The sequence below is a fragment of the Cebus imitator genome, unplaced genomic scaffold (assembly GCF_001604975.1).
Source record: "Cebus imitator isolate Cc_AM_T3 unplaced genomic scaffold, Cebus_imitator-1.0 Scaffold26, whole genome shotgun sequence".
Taxonomy (NCBI): Eukaryota; Metazoa; Chordata; class Mammalia; order Primates; family Cebidae; genus Cebus; species Cebus imitator.
Window position 1 is genome coordinate 5,045,965 of NW_016107341.1, and position 17,836 is coordinate 5,063,800.

Here is a 17,836-nt window from a genome sequence, read left to right on the forward strand (position 1 = left end):
AGCTGGGATTACAGGCATGCGCCACCATGCCCAGCTAATTTTTGTATTTTTAGTAGAGATGGGGTTTCACCATGTTGACCAGGATGGTCTCGATCTCTTGACCTCGTGATCCACTCGCCTCGGCCTCCCAAAGTGCTGGGATTACAGGCGTGAGCCACCGTGCCCGTCCCAGAAATTTCAAGTGTAAAGTAGGATTTCAGAAGCAGCTTCACTAGAGAGGCCACGTTAACTCCCAGATTTATTACTAGTGGCTGATAAGATATGACTTAACTCCTATAGGCCTCTCCGGCTGCTTTCATAACTGCTAAATTTGTAATGATTTTTTAAATATGTTCCCAGTTATTCCCTTAGTAAGTCTAATATGTTTTGCTTTCCATACATCTCATATATATTGAAAATCTTTATTTTAAAATAATTTGAAGCATATTTTGTTTTCCTTCAAACCCTTCCAGTCATCTTATCACTCAAATGCCAATTTTTTTTTGTTTGTTTCTTTTTTGTCCTTACAATGGTTACTTTTAAGATCACTGAAGCAAGTATTAAACAGAACCAGACATATCAGTTTCAAAGTAAAACTTACATTTGGATTTGAATTAACCTTCAGGTACCATTTCATAAAATATTACCATATGTATGAATTTTTCAAAAACATTTTTATTGAGTACATATATTGCTGTGCTATATAGTGGCACACAGATATACAGTAAAGTAAGTTACCAACTCTACTAATTGTGATTTTATTGAAATAATCATTTTTTTGCATAATTTGTTCAAAGCCAGTTAATTGTTGTCAGTGTGTGATTCTTTAGATAATTGCAAATGCATGGAAAATTTGCTATTATGTACTTGGCTCTACCACAAGTCCTGAGAGGATACTCCGGTGAAAAATCATGTTGAAGGCCAAACATTTCTTTCTTTTACCCATATTCCTTCTTTTGTATATTCCCTAACATCTGTCTCTCTTGGGAAATGTTACTATAATTTTATTTACATAAATATACAAATGATCAGCAAGACCTAGTGTGTTAATTTACATTGATATTTGCATCCCATAATAGTACTTTCACTACTTCAAAAACAAAACCATGTCCTATGGTTTTGTTTAATATTTTTAAAGGATACTTTTTTAGGTACATATTATTTTGCCCATTTTATACATGCAGATAAAAAAGACAAATCACCAGAAAAACCAATTTTAGTTAAGGATTTCAGGCACATTTCACAAAGTATTTTGTTGATAAAATATGTGACTTTTTGTACAGTCAGATTTTCAGGTAAGTTACCTTCAACCATAGAGCCATGCTTGAAAGTGACAAATTATATTTGTGTTTTCACAATGCTTGATTAAAAGCTTTTACTGCCAGTGTTCTAATGGCTGAGTCAATGGAGTGAGATGACCTGAAACAAGATCTTTGCATTAATAGAGAAAAATGTTGTCTTAGTTAATTTTTATAACAGAAAATGGGTTTTATCTTCTTGAAAAAATTAGGTAGAGCATAGACCTTCAATAACTTATAACACTAAAGAAAAACTAATGATTTTTAAAAATATTAGTCATTTAAAGACCAGGGCTGTGCTATTCTGTACAATGTGGTAACAATAATCACAGGTGACTGCTGAGCACTTGAAAGATGGCTGATCTGAACTGATGTTGTATAAGTATAAAATACATACTGAAGTTTGAAGACTTATGGAAGAAAAAGCTGTATAGCATCTCAATATTGATTTCATATTGATTAATAATATTTTAGGTAACTAGGTTAAAGAAAATATATTAGTAGAATTAATGTCAGATATTTCTTATTACTCCCATTAAAGTAGTTAATAGAAAATTTAAAGTTCCATATTAGGCTCATGTTATATTTCTTTTGGACAGCACTGAACCTAGGGTTGACATTTTCAAAGAAGCTGAGCATTCATAAATTAGTGTGATCTTTTATTCTCAGCATTTAAAGCAAACACATTTCACAACAGTAGAAAAATTAAGATAATAATTTCAGACCTTGGAGAAGTCCAGCTTTCTGAATTAATTGTTCATTTTAATGGCCCTTTGGTGCTAATCCATCATTCTCTCATATCTCACTCTTTTGGAGAACTTAAAGTTTAAGATTTACCATGGACTTGAGTCTTTCAGGATTAGAATCTGTGTGTCTGGTTGAGAGCTTATAGGAGGATATTCTGGGAATAGGTATCAGCATTGAAAAAGGAACAAAAGAGCATTGCATTTTAGGTGATCAGTTAGGAGTTTGTGATTTCAAACATGTAAAGTGAATAAAGTAGACTGAATAAATGACTTAACTTGAAAGTGGATTGAAGATACACATTTTAAATCAATGTTATTTTTTGTTTATGCTGTAAAATTATATGGGCATAAAATTGACATAAGCATTTATTAAAAGCTCATTTTTAATAAACTACTGAGATTTTATTATGCGCTAGGCAGTCTTCTAGGGAGCGGTAAGAACGTCTTTGAGCAAAAAAGACAAAACTTCCTTCCCTTATGTAGCTTACGTTCTGTTGGGGGACCTTAACAATAAACAAACAAGAAAACACAATACATAATGTATATAAAAGAAAGTAAAATGCTATGAAGAAAAATACTGCTGGGAGAGAAATTGCAATTTAAAACATAGTTGTGAGGAATCACCTCATGATAAAGTGACGTTTGATGAAAGACTGAAGGAAGTAAGAAAGTGAGACCTATTGTTACCTGGGTGGTCAGGGGAAAGCCTGGTGTAGGGGTGGGCCTGAACTGATCCAGGAGCAAGTTTTTAGATATATTTTGTGAGTAGATGTTTCATTAATTACTTGAAACCTTCTCATGCTCTTTCCATATAGCTTTATTTTCTCTTTTATTGTGAATGATATGCATATTGTTTTGTTTTTAACAGTATAATGTTTCCAGAGCAAACTGCAATAAGATTATTATGCTATTCACGGATGGAGGAGAAGAGAGAGCCCAGGAGATATTTACCAAATACAATAAAGATAAAAAAGTGAGTGTAATTTTGTAATATTTAAATTTTAATACAGATGGTTTTCAAAGAGATAGTGGGTAGTGGTAGCAGGGGAGAATTTTTTGGTTAAAACCTGAGTGCGCCAATTATAAAGCCATATGAATCATAGATTATAAACCAATGGGTGACTTAGAGCGCTATTAAATATAATATTTATATTATATTCATAAGTAATTCATGTCTAATATATTAATAAAATATATGGCTATTTTATTATGTATAGATTATAAATAAAATGTTATTAAAACAGAAATCAAAGGAATGGAAAAATAGGAAAAATTTCAAATTTTAAGACTTATTGGATAAAATTTATTATCATTCAATTATTAAAGATTGAAGTAATATTCAAATTTCCTGAATACTCAAAAAATGTCTCTATAAGTACTGTTTTGTAAATTTACAAAAAGGCAGTTTACAACAGCAAAAACTACATCCTCATTTGAAAACTGATTCAAGAAAAGATGAAAACAAATCCTTTAATAGGTATAGTATATTAGAAGAAAGCATTTCATAAGCAAACGAAGATGGTGAAGATTGGTGTTTATAGCTGGAATATATTTGAATGTATGTTTTATTGTAAGGGCAGAGTATTACGGAGAAAGGGACCTCACTGAACCTGATACTGTGGAGGAGTATCAGCTTCAATCAAAACTCTGTCTTCTCTAGCAGTCCTATCATCAACTTATTTCAATTTTCTGACCAACGCTCCACATTTTGTAAGAGTACTGTGATTCTCAACCTGGCTTCCTAAAATGCTAATGATTCATTTAAAAAGTAATGAGAAATTATAAACTCTTTCTGGTGTTTCAAAAATTTCTACAAAAATTATACATTTATATATGAGAAAACTCTGCAGGGTAAAATGCCCGTTCACTTTGCTTCTGATTGGAATTTTCACCATTTTGAAAGGTATGGTTATTACTAGTTCTAATTGGATTGGATGTTCAAAAGAAAGACAAAAATAAATTAAATATGTGCAGATGGTTTGGTGACAAAATATTGTGAATAATGGGGAACAGTTTTAATGAAAAGTTTTGGAACACTTTAACACACTCTAGATGCTAAAGTTTTTGGCCTATGAGTATTTGAAAATGATCAAAGGAGTGAAATAATACACATATAACTTCAAATTAATTACATTTTTCGCTTACTGCATACACTACAGTGTCATACAGTTTAATGTAAGGTTTAAGGGTACTGTTTTTGGTTTTTGTTTAGCATCTGAGTTTTTAATAGTATAGAGGAACTACCTTTGAAAAAGTTGATAAATGGACTGAACTGTTAATAGATTGTCAATATTTTCAAGTGATAATTCTATGAATATTTCTTTCAAAGAAATCATCAGAATTGAAATAAATAGGAAGATGCAGATGCATTAATCGAATATATAATTTGCATCTCTTTATTTAATAACACTTACTCCTTGATCAAAATTCAGGGCAATCCTCATCACCTGGAGGATGTCCCTGAACCTCCTTCCCGCTGTAGGCTTCTTCAGTTGCTTGGCCTCCGATCCCATAGCACACTGTGCAAAGCCAGATACATATCCCTCACTCGATACTCTGCCCCTTGGGATCTCTCCACTGTGCCTCTCCGGATTAAAAAAAAAAAAAATCTACAATACTGGGGCTGTGTCCTGTTTAACTGTGAACTTTGGCACGCAGCCCAGAGCACAGATCCAATGATAGTTCCTGATACATCACAACAAATACATTGAGAATACCTAACTGAAGTGGGAAGCATAAGTGGTGTTACAGGACAGGTTCATAGTTATAAAATAGAACTGGAGCCAAGGAGTATGCTGCTTTCACATATTTCAAATAATCTAGCATTTCCTTATTTTGAAAAACTCAAATATAACAGAAGTTTAACGCAAAATTCAACTCTGTTAATATAAAATGTCCTATCTCAAAAATTTACAAATTAATCGCACTCTGATAATTGGAAGAGACTTTTTAGCATCTTATAATTAGTCATAATTTTAAGTGTATTATTTTGTGATAGAGATATACAAGTGCAAGCCACTACTTATATCATTTTAATAGGTATTAAGTATAAATAAATCATTTTTTCCTTTCATTTCGATATTGTCCGAAGCAACCACTAGGAATCTTGTTCACCTCTACATACTTTTCTTCAAAAAGGAAGTTTTTGACTCAAATATGGCAATGAGTTTTGCATTCTGTATTCACATTTGTGCATAAGATATATCTGATTTTAAAGAATAGAAGCGTTTTTTAGATAGATTTAAGTAAAAGAATATAAATACATAAAAACAAATTGTTTTCATGTAAATTCAGAAATGTGGCAATTTTTTCTCTTTCAGAACTCTGTATACATCCAGGATTAACACAATAGCATCTTGGAGGCATATTATTAGTTTGATCTTTTTCTATTTTTAAACACAGAAGGTTTTATGTTATAAGGAAAGCAAATGTATTCTACCCACTATTTTCAAAAATTGTTCAATTGGTTGAATTAGTGAAGAATTTACTGGTTCAAAGCCTCTTTTCTATGTATTAATCCTAAAAATTTCCAGTCCAAATATCATTATCTTGAAATAGGGCTTCTCATTCTAGTCACGTTTTACAGGAGCACAACTTTTTAAACAAAGGTTGCATTTCCTGACAGGATAAACCACATGATAAAAGATTCATATCACATGTACTTTAATAAAACTAATAAATGAAGTCATATTCAACTTCAGCAGTCCTGCTGTCTGCTAACATACTGATGCTGTGCTTTAAGGACACACATTTTTCCTGAAAATATGCAATCTTTATTAATGCCAAGGCAACTTTGAAAATTAAGTAGTTAGCATTCAGTTGTGGTGATGTTTTATTTAATTTTATCTTTATTTAACATAAAAGTTAAGATATTTTTGGAATTGTATATTGTTTCTGTTTTTCTAACTTCAGAGGCTATAACTAAGTTTTGTGATATACACACTATTACATATATAAAGGCCTGAGTACATATATATATATATATATATATATATATATATATGTATGTATCTCCGCACATACTTGTATCTGTTTCAAATGGATATTCCCTCTGAAGGTATCTCCAGGAACAAGGAACCATGTATATAAGTTTAGCATGACGTCTCTCACATAAATTGATATGAGTTGAAGCCAACAGATAGTTAAGAAGTAAATGAGGAATGAGGAAATAGGAATATAAATATAAGCTGGGTTTTTTTAAAAAAAATCATGACAAATTTGCTGAGAAAGGAGAAGAATAAGACAATTCAGGGTCAAGTTGTGTATACACACACACACACACACACACACACACACACACACACACACAGGCATGTCTCAAAGATGTTGAGGGTTTGGTTTCAGATCACTACAACCACAATGAAGCAAATATTGCAATTTAGTGAGTGACATAAATATTTGGTTTCCCAGTGTGTATAAAAGTTATGTTTACTATGTACTGTAGTCTCTTAATTGTGTGATAGCATTTGGTCTAAAAAATGTACATACCTTAGTTAAAGAATACACTCTTTTTTAATTCGTAAAATGCTTAAAAACCACTAATGATCATCTAAGCCTTCAGCAAGTCTTTGTATTTTTGCTGGTGGAGGGTCTTGCCTTAGCATTGATGGCTGCCAACTGATCAGAATAGTGGTTGCTGAGGGTTGGCTGGCTGTGGCAACTTTTCAGATTGGACAGCAATGACATTGGCCGCATTGACTGACTCTTCCTTTCACAAAAAATTTCTCTGTAGTATGCAGTGCTGTTTGAAAGCATTTTACCCATGCAGAACTTTTAAAATTGGAGTCAGTTTTCTCGAATCCTGCTACTGCTTTATCAAATAAGTACATCTAATATTCTATTTCCTTTGGGTCACTTAAACAACATTCATAACATCTTCACCAGGAGTAGATTTTATCTCAAGAAACCACTTTCTTTGTTCATCCATAAGAAGCAACTCCTCATTTGTTCAAGTTTTATCATGAGATCGTAGCAATTCAGTCCCATCTTCAGGGTCCACTTCCAGTTCTCTTGCTGTTTCCACCACATCCACATCTGCTGTTAATTCCTCCACTGAAGGCTAGAACCCCTCAAAGCCATCCATGAGGGTTGAAATCAACTTATCCCAAATTCCTGATAATGTTGATATTTTTATCTTTTCCCTTGAATCACGAATGTTTGTATTGGTGTATAGAATTGTGGATTATTTCAAGAAAGTTTTTAGTTCAGTTTTCCCAGATCAGTAAGAGGAATCACTATCTATAGCAGCTATAGTCTTACAAAATGTGTTTCTTAAATAAGACTTGAAAGTCAAAATTAGTTCTTGAGTCATGTGCTGCAAAATGGAAGTTGTATTAGCAGGCATGAAAACACATTAATCTCCTTGTAAATCTCCATCAGAGCTCTTGGGCAACTACATGCACTGCCAGTGAGCAGTAATATTTTCTTCTAACAGTAAGTTTCAACAGTGAGCTAAAAATGTTCAGTAAAGCATGCTGCAAACAGATGTGCTGTCATCCAGGCTTTCTTGTTTTATTTATAGAGTACAAGAAGAGTAGATTTAGCATAATTATTATGTTTTTCTATTTTTGAGATTGAGTTATGCTCTTGTCACACAGGCCGGAGTGCAGTGATGTGATCTTGGCTCACTGCAACCTCGGACTACCAGGTTCAAACGATTCTCCTGCCTCAGCCTCCCGAGTAGCTGGAACTACAGGCATGTGCCACCACGCCTGGCTAATTTTTGTATTTTTAGTAGAGATGGGGATTCACCATGTTGGCCAGGCTGGTCTCGAACTCCTGACCTCAGGTGATCCACTCGCCTCAGCCTCCCAAAGTGCTGGGATTACAGGTGTAAGCCACCATGCCTAATTGGTTTAGCATAATTCTTAAGGACGCTGAGATTTTTGGAATGGTAAAAGAGCATTGCCTTCCACTTAAAGTCACCCAGTGCATTAGCTACTAACAAAAAATGTCAGCCTGTCCTTTGAAGCTTTGAAGCAGGCAATAGCTTCTCTTCTTTAGCTATGAAAGTCCTAAACATTTTCTTCAAATACTAGGCTGTTTTATCTACGTTGAAAATCTGTTGTTTATTATAGTTGGCTTCATCAATGATCATAGCTGTATATTCTGGATAACTTGATGCAGCTTCTACATCAGCACTTGCTGCTTTATCTTGTACTTTTATGTTATAGAGATCCCTTTTTTCCTTAAACCTCACGAACCAACCTCTGCCAGCTTCAGGGGCCACTGATTATAACACTGTAATACCACTATATTCACTATATAAGATATAATGATCACTATAACAGATATAATAACAATGAAAAGGTTGAAAATATTCTAAGTGTTACCAAACTGTGACAGAGACATGAAGTGAGCAGCACTGTTGCAAAAAATTGCACCAATGGACTTACTTGATACAGGCTTGCCACAAACCTCAAATTTGTAAAAAATACAATAAAGAAGCATGATAAAATGAGGTATACCTGTACACATATATGAGTATATGCCTACTGTTTTACAGTGGAAGACCATATACATTAATGTATGCTACAGGTGAATGAGAGGATACTCAGATGAGGAAAGCTTATGGGTACAAAACTGAGAAAGGATAATTGATAGAGATCTTTAAGAGAGGAGGGATTGAGAGAGAGATGGAACACAGGTTTCTGAATTTGACAAGTGGGAATTAATTTCCAGAAACATCGCTGTCCACATTTCATATGTACTTTCAAGTTAAATGACATCCCACATTTTCTAGTGTGAGAAAACCTTGTTAAATGAATAAAACGTTCATCTCGGAATTTGAGATATTTTGGTACAGGCATGCAATCACATCACGTCATGGAATATTGGGTATCCATCTCCTTAAGCATTTATCGTTTGCATTACAAACAACCCAATTATACTTTTTAGTTATTTTTAAATGTACCATTATTATTTACTCCATTCCTCTTGTGCTATCAAAAAGTAGGTCTTTTTCATTCTGTTTTTTTGTACCCATTAATCATTTTCACCTCTCTACAAACCCCCAGCACTACCTTTCCCAGCCTCTGATAACCACCCTCCTCTTCTCTATCTCCTAAAGTTCAATTAGTTTGATCTTTAGATCCCACAAATAAATGAGAACAGGTATTTGCATGTTCTCTATCCACTAATAATGAGTATAAATGATAGCAGACAACCACCTTTAATTCAGTTATACTTTTGAGTGTATTTGTATTTTATTAAAACAACAGCATTTACATAGTAATTGTTTATGCTAAGGATATATGTGGACATATAAGCACTTACAGAGTGCTTATATACATAAAAAAGTGTACATATGTACAATATATATTTTTCACCATCTTCAAATATGGCTTTAAATGTGTGTGGATAAGTTGAGAAACACATTCTAACTTCCCATCCATTGCCTACTGGCTAACAGAATAGATGTTTCTGGAGAAAAGACATACAGGTAGCCAATAGCCACATGAAAAAATGTACATTACCGGTCATCAGGGAAATACAAATCAGAGCCAAAATAAGATTTCACCTCTTAACATGTTAGGATGGCTATTAGCAAAGAAACAAAAACAGGTGCTGGGGAGAATGTGGAGAAAGTGGAATCTTTGCACACTGTTCATGGGAAGGCAAATCTGTGCAGCACCTACAGAAAATAGTATGGAGGTTCCTCGAATAATTAAAAATATAACAACCATAGCGTCCAGCAATCCTACTTTGGGATATTTATTCAAAAAAGCTGAAGTTAAGTTCTTGAAGAGCACTTCCATGTTCATTTCAGTGCTATTCAGAATAGCCCAGATTTGTAAACAACCATAATGTTCATTAACAGATGAATGGATAAAGAAAATGTGGTGTATACATACAATGAAATACTAATCAGCATAAAAAAGAAGGAAATTCTCAATATTTGGAAACCTGGATGAACCTTGAAGATATTATACCAAGTGAAATAAACCAGTCACAAAAAATATTGCATGATTCCACTTCTATGTGATATCAAAAATAGTCAATTTCATAGATTGGAAGAGTGAAATGGTGGTTGCCAGTGTGGGAAGAAGGGAGAAATAGGGAGCTACCAATCAGTGGACATAAAGTTTCAGTTAAGCAAGATGAATAAGCTCCAGAGATCGGCTGTAAACATTGTACTTAGAGTTAGCAGTACATTGTACATTTAAATGTGTGTTAGGATGGTAGATCTCATGCTGTGTTATTACCATAATAAAATAAAACTTTAAAAATACAGAAAAATTACATCTTGAAAGAAAGTTTGGTGAGCTTAAAAAAGAAACCAATTCTCTGTTTTCCCCCAAGCCTCTTGTTTAATACTAATGTGGCTGCAGAATACTTCATTTACAGTCATAGTTCATCCACATGAATCAGAAATCATTCAGAGCAGTCCAGGTAGGCCTGATGAGGTACAACTGGAGAGCTAATGAATGAGGCTGCAGCAGATACACAGCACAATTTAATGAGGCCAAAAGGTTTGAGAATTAGAACAAAATGTTTGAGTTCTTTTGTGAAATGTACTACTCTTGGGAATTAATCTACCTGATTATGGATAGGTATAGCTTTAAAACTGAATCCATGTTAATCTCCTCACACAGCTGTTCCAAATTAAAATACATTCATTCACTTTATAATCTTTACCTGCAGCAATGCCATTCCTTAGGGCTCACCAATGTACATGAGACCTCCTTAAAAAATGGTGCCAAAACTGAAATGAACTCTATCATGTAGTCCAAACAAATGAATAAAGGAAAGTAAAACCAGACACAGAGTTGAAAGATAATTCCCAGGGCTAGCAAAATTAAAAATATTTTATTTTCCATAGAATAGTCAAGGGACTGCTGAGCAATACATACACTTAAGATTGCCTAGCCAGTTAGGAAACAGTTCTCTGAGTTTTACCTTAATTCTCAGAATTAATTTAAAAAATGAAAAAAAAAATTCAAATTAATAAAAGAAAAATTTCAAAACTAGTAAATTGAATGAGAACAAATAAGAAAAAAGCATATAGATTTGAAATAACTATCAAAATAAAGAATACACAGCAAAAATTATAATAAATCCATTTGGCAATAAATCCATTTTTGACAATGCATTATTCTAAATGAACTTATTTTAAAGAATTTACTTTAAAAAATGATTGAGAAAGTCTTCTCTATTTTGCTTTCAAATCCAAACTAGAAATAGTCAATAGTTTATAAAATCTAAACCAAGTTACAAAGAGCTGAATATGCAGGTGTGTTTTATGTAGTTAGAGCGAGCATTGTCAGTTTTTCAACAGATAGGAAAATAATCCATGGGAAATAATTTATTGCATTATCTACTGTCTCTGCTTGGCTTCTTCACCAGGCAAGAGTAAAGCCTTTGGAGGAAATGTTCAAACATGTGATAATGAAGAACATTTAACTTGTAACATTTAATTCTATTTAACATGGATTACTTCTGAAAACTTTTATTTCAGATATTTTGATGCTTTCAACAGTTTCTTGAATTTTTAGTTTTAGAATAGGGCCATACCTTTGTTCATAAAAAACAAGCATTTATTCTGGAGTTACTTTGAAGCTGAAAACAGTAACTACAATGTAATATGCCCTGCCAGTAGAGAGATCATCAATTTAAAAGATATGTTTTATGTACATGTGTATATGTGTTCCTGTCTCTGATAACATTTATTTACATTTGTTTCTCATAGAGTAAAATTAATGTCAGTTTATCCCCCAAACTAAGAAATATTTTACCAGACACATCTTCAGCTTTGAATACTATGACTTTAATGCATTTTTACCAAGTCCTTCATTTAATATCTAAAACAAACTGAATGAAAAATGAGGTTAAGTATTACCTTACACACAGAGTATATGATATGACGTAAACTTTATAGCACAGAAAGGGCACTTGAAATTTCAAGCAAAGTTTACTACCTAGAATTGAGATTGCCCATTGTTTGTGTTAAAATGTTACACCCAAAAGGCACTTTTTGCTACTTTTTCTGTGGTCCTCTTCTCTGATTTAGAACCCTGCTCACAGTATCTTCTCAGAGGGATTTTCCCTCAGCCTTTCTAGAGTGGTATCTTTCCCCAGACATCCCTTTTATCATTCTCTGTTTTAGCACCCTCTTTCTTCCTGGTTTTCTTTCCCCAGATAACCATTTTTAAATTAATTCTTTGTTCACTTTTTATCTGGAGCCACCTTCTCTAATATAAGCTCCACGAAGTAGTTGTATATATTTGTAAGCATAGGAATGAATTCTTAAACGATTGCATAGTACTTGATGCATGGTAGTTGCTCGTTACTAGCAGATATGTTGGTCATATCAGTAAATATGCAATAAATATGCTCCTGATCTATACAAAATTCATAAATGTTAGAAAACTTAAATAGCTTTATTCTTCTTTCAGAAGGAAATCATTAAAAACATTTTTCCTAAATATTGGAATGTAAAATAAAATTGATATACATGCTCCCATGTATGGCATCTTATAAGTAGGGAATAGTTAAGTGTACATAACAAGTGACGGTAAAGATGGTATCTTTCCCATCACTCTAATCGGTCTAACACATCATTTTTCATGAGTACTCTCATTATCAGTGTCAGTGAAGTATTTGACATTTCCCGAGAGAAACACCTGAAATAAATCACCATACAGCTTATATTCTGATCTCTCAGCTGATAATACGCTTTGCAGAACTGCAAGTTGTTTGGAAATTCAATGAGCCTGTAGCTTATTCTTCCTTTTGGAAATTCAATGGGCCTGTAGCTTATTCTTCCTTTATCTAGTACTATAAATGCATATAAAGAAAAAGGAAGCCTCAGATTACTTCCTTATAATATGATGTAAGGATGATTCATTATAGTTAATGAATTAAAAATAGCATATATGTATGTCATGCACCCACGTGTAAGAACATAAGAGAAATATTAACTTGATTCTTGGTGAATGTGTATGCAAAACTTACATGACTTCTACACTCTGTTGTCCTTTATAAAACGATTTTTCTGTTGTATTTACTTGAGTAAATTGAACAGACATTGATTAAATTCTTGTCTCCATCAGACTCTCTAGCAGATCTGTTGTCCATATTTGTAAATTTGCAATACAGAAAACTTCATATAAATGTATCTTATGTGTACATAATGGCATTTAGAAAATATTGACCCCTTTTTATTAGAGTTTGTTGCTAAATATGATAAAGCAAATTAAATTTGCTCATCTAGGAAGGTGTTATTTTGAGTTAAGTTCTTTTTGAGGCATAAAAGGCTAAAACCCTACTAGTGAAATATGTTACCTCATTGAATACTAATAGTTTGACTGTAAAAGACCAACATTATCATCTTCATCATCTTCATTGCCATAGCTAATACTTACTGAGCTTATAATTTCCATATATTAATGCTTTATATTTACTGTTTCATTTACAACTAGTATGATAATATAATCATCGCCATCATCTCCATTTTGGAAATAAGAAAATCAAAATTAGAAAAGTAAAGTAACTTGCTAAAAGCCGTGAGGCTACTAAGTGGCAGCGTCAAGATGGTAATCTAGTCTGAATTCCAAAACCTCCTGCAGAATGTGCCTGACTGGCCGTCTGTCTGTGCCTTTCTCTGGGCAGCTCTGTGGCTGTGCTAATCATAGTTTGCCCACCCAGGAGCCTGCCTTCAAGCCAGACAGCAAGACTTCCCCATAAGGACATGCTCCTCACAGCTTTCACAGGCTAAGATGGATCGCCAAAACTTTGCAGGCTGCAAGTATCTTTAAGATCACTGGGCTTTATAAAATAAAGTGTGAAAGCTGAATCTGGACACTTTTATTTATTACATAATTCTATAAAACTGGAGATACAGGCTAGTGAAATGTCCTGGATTCTGATGTATTTGTGAATTATGGAAACCACAGTAGAATTTTACCCTAAAATATTCAGTCCAATCTAGTATTTTCATAGGCTTCATGCCAAATATTTTAGTATACAGAGTAGATTAATAAAACCTATTTCTGACTTCATTTTTCTAACATGATTCAAAGGCTGAAGTTTTTATTTTAGTTTTATTGGCTTTCTTAATAGACTCATTTCCATTATTCTTTGGAGATTTGTCTATTGTAAATTACAGTTGAACTCTGGGTAACTGAAAATTGTTGAGGTGACAGTTTCCAGTAACTGGTTTCTGCTGGGAAACAAATTCCTATGGCTTTTTAAAATAGGTTGACCCTGTGGCTTTGGAAAACTCTTAATTGAAGTCAAGTATTTTCATCTTCAACAGACAAAACAAAACAAAACAAAAAACAGATTAGCAGAAGTCAGAACTGCAGGATAAAGTTACAAATCAGTGGTATGTAAGGAACAAATCAGCAACACATTGTAAATAGCCAAAACTGCTATTACTTTAAAGTCTCCTCAAATCAAATAGGCCAGGACTGTAATGCCAACTTTGAATTATTGGAATTATAATCCGTTCAGAGGAAAATTAGTTTTTGAAACAACTGAAAGTAAAATTATATGTTTATAACTATTAAAAAGCCACAGAAATTTAATGTTTGTTTGTTTGTTTTTATTTATTTATTTTCCGGAGACAGAATCTCACTCGCTCTGTTGCCCAGGCTGGAGTACAGTGGTGTGATCGAGGATCACTGCAACCTCCCATCTCCCAGATTCAGGCAATTCTCCTACCTCAGCCCCTTAGGGTAGCTGGGATTACAAGCATGAGCCACCATGACCAGCTAATTTGTATATTTTTAGTAGGCACGGGGTCTTGCTATATTGCCCAAGCTGGTCTCAAACTCCTGAGCTCAAGTTATCCACCAATCTCGGCCTCTCAAAGTGCTGGGATTCCAAGCATGAGCCACCACAGCTGGCCTTAAGTTTAATTTTATTATGTCTGCTCCCCAAATTACTTTTGCTTTTATGATTACACTTATATAACTATACATGAATCCAGAATTATAAGACTTTTTTTTTATTTTCTAGGAATAATATAGTACATAAATAAGTGTACTAAGTGTACTTTGCCTAAAAAGTTGTTTAACTCCAGTAAGCATGTCTGCTTATTTAATATTAAATAAAAAGATTAAGAATGTACAATTATGTAAGTATAATGAAACAGCCCAAATTGTAAAATGCAAGACAACTAATAGCCCAGTTTTGGTGCTGCTCTTACCACGTACTGTAATGAACTTATTGATGTGTTGAATAACACCAAAGTCTGGTTTAGACCCCTTGGTAAGAAGCAGAAGCCACTCATATGTCTGTTCACTTGTTTTTCATTTAACAAAAATGTTTGTTTTCATTTATCAGTAAGGCACTACAATAGATGCTAAATTGTATAATCTTGGAACTTTTAAAACGCAATCCAAAGTTTATTCAATACTAGCTTCCCACAGTATTTCTGTTGAAGACCTGTACTTCAGCATTATGAAAAATATTTGTCAAAACCATCTGTTACTGTATATGTCTTGTGTGACTATGATGAAAATGTAATAGAAGCAAACATTTTGAAAGAGGAGCCTATCTAAAGTCATATATGTTAGCTGAGAAACATTTAGCTAATTTTCTAGGAATGTTTTACTCAGAAGAGAAAATTTCATGTGCATTTGTTATATGAACCTAGTATTGTGATTATAAAAGTACTACTAGGCAAGAGAAAAAGAATTTTTTCTCTACAAAAGTTGCCTTAGCCTGGATGTAGACATGCTCTAATATAAGTGATTTGCTTAAGTGAGAGTTAAGATGAAGTATTTAGCTTGTGTGACTACCAGTTAAGCATTTTGAGTTATTTTGTCTGTTATTTTGTTTTATGTAACATTATGCGAATGTATTTATAAGAACTCTACAAATACACATCTTTGTGAATGTAATTTACCTTAAATTTTTGAGTTGTGCGTATTTCAAATAATCACTTTATTTTTCTATAACTCCAAAACTATGGCTAAACAAGAACTGTAAGTTTAAGGAGTAAAAAAGAAACATCAGAAGAAGTGGGATATCAATCATCTCTGTAGACTTTAAGATTGGAATTTAGTTAGTTCATTGACTGTTCCACATGGTGGCAGTAGTATAGTATGGAATAGGAGGAGTGAAACCATTTACAATTCCCAGTGGAAAGTTATGTACACAAAGATTCTTTTAAATTTAATTGATACATTGTGTATATGCACTATACAATATGTAGTGCGAATGTTTATGAAATCAGTGAAGTTAAAATTCTTAGGTAATTAGCTAAAATGTACAAAGAAAAGACAGGTTCAACAATGGCGTGGCACTAGGGAATGAAATTTTTTTTATGTTGATTTTTTACTGTCATATAAAGAATGTGTGTACCAGGTACTACAATAGATCCTAAGTTTTGGATGACTTATATTAAACTTTATCTCAACCGAATATATATTTATAAGGTCATTAGAGAAAGCTCTGAGATAATCTATATAATCTATAAAATCATTAAATACATATGTGCATATGTGTTTGTGTGTGTATGTATATATACATACATATATATAAACCGAAGATAAAAAATAATCTATTAAATTTTGTAAATATTGTAATGATAAGATACTTGTATAAATTATAAAAAAGAAGGTTGCATTTGTAATTAAGATTTTAGTAAACACTTGGAATAACATTTCAGGAAAATAATGTCTTTAAAAATCTCTACAACAGGGCAAATGAAAATTGAGAAAAGGGGTACAAATCACACATTGATGATATGGGAATGATTCAGCTAGTTAATGCAGTTTACATTTAAGTAGCCAAGAACCTACTCGAGAAAAAGAACAAAGAGAGGTTAAAAAAAGAGTTTATCATGTTTTAAAAATCATAATTAAAGCTGACAGAATGTGCACTACCACCAGCCCTGATCCCAAATACCTTAATTTTGACAACCTCTGAGGGTTCCCTCTCAGGAAACTCATGGAAGGTAAGTGAAACTTTTATAGCAAAATAAATAAAGCAACAAGCGTTTTTTTGTTTTTTGGCCTAGTGTTTATTTGGACTATTGGAATGATAACATCAGTCAAATAATCATACGTGTTGATCTAGGTGTAGCGTCGATGTTATTAGAAATGCTTAGCTTCCTGAGATATAAGATTCATTTCGTCTTGTTTATTTTTTTTACTGAAAAGTATTTTATGAAAAATGTTTTACTAGATCATTGTTGTGGTAACAGGAACTTCTAGACAAAGCCATGCTTTGGCTGAAAATTTGAGGTATGGGTTTAAATGTTAGTTATGAAGGAGATAACTTTTTTTCCTGACTTGAATTCATTTGATGATTGTTTAGGATATGGGATTTAAATTGAATTATCAGTTAGGGTGGTCAACCTGCTTATAAAAATATTTCCATTGAGAAGTAAGCTCACCTATGTAAGCAGTAACACTACATTGAAATTTATAGACAGACCCCAGAAATGGGCCAAATGTTGAATTAAAGAAAATGAAACCATTGCATTTGGATTGGGAATTCCTGAAGATAGATTGAGAGAGAAAAAAAAAAACAGCTTCTATCATTCACTTAGAACCAGTCATTTATTCTTACAATTTGAGATATTTAAAACTCAGATTATGTTCACCATGGGGCCTCTTACATAGCCAGCTAAGGCAAACCTAGATGACGTAGGAGTGGCTCACCTAAAACCTTACAAATGAAACAGCAACTTCCCTGTATATATTTCGGGGGCAGGGATTGTTATAATGTGATCTGTGTGGCCAAGTCCAATGAAAGAACAGAGAACATGTGTGAAATCTCTTTTGAGATTTGTGCTCTGAAATCATGTGCAATAGTTAAAAGATATAAAAACAATTAGAAAATGTCAGCTCAAATAGTCAA

At 33.1% G+C, this 17,836-nt stretch overlaps 1 protein-coding gene across 11 annotated transcripts in view; it reads left to right on the forward strand.

Moving 5' to 3' along the window:
• The window catches only part of CACNA2D1 (calcium voltage-gated channel auxiliary subunit alpha2delta 1), a 489,928-nt gene that overhangs the window by 405,965 nt on the left and 66,127 nt on the right, over positions 1–17,836 (forward strand). For all 11 annotated transcript variants that reach the window (XM_017523103.2, XM_017523100.2, XM_017523102.2 and 8 more), the window contains exon 12: positions 2,892–2,996. In XM_017523103.2, coding sequence (XP_017378592.1) covers positions 2,892–2,996 — 105 coding nt within the window. The remainder of the gene's footprint in view (positions 1–2,891; positions 2,997–17,836) is intronic.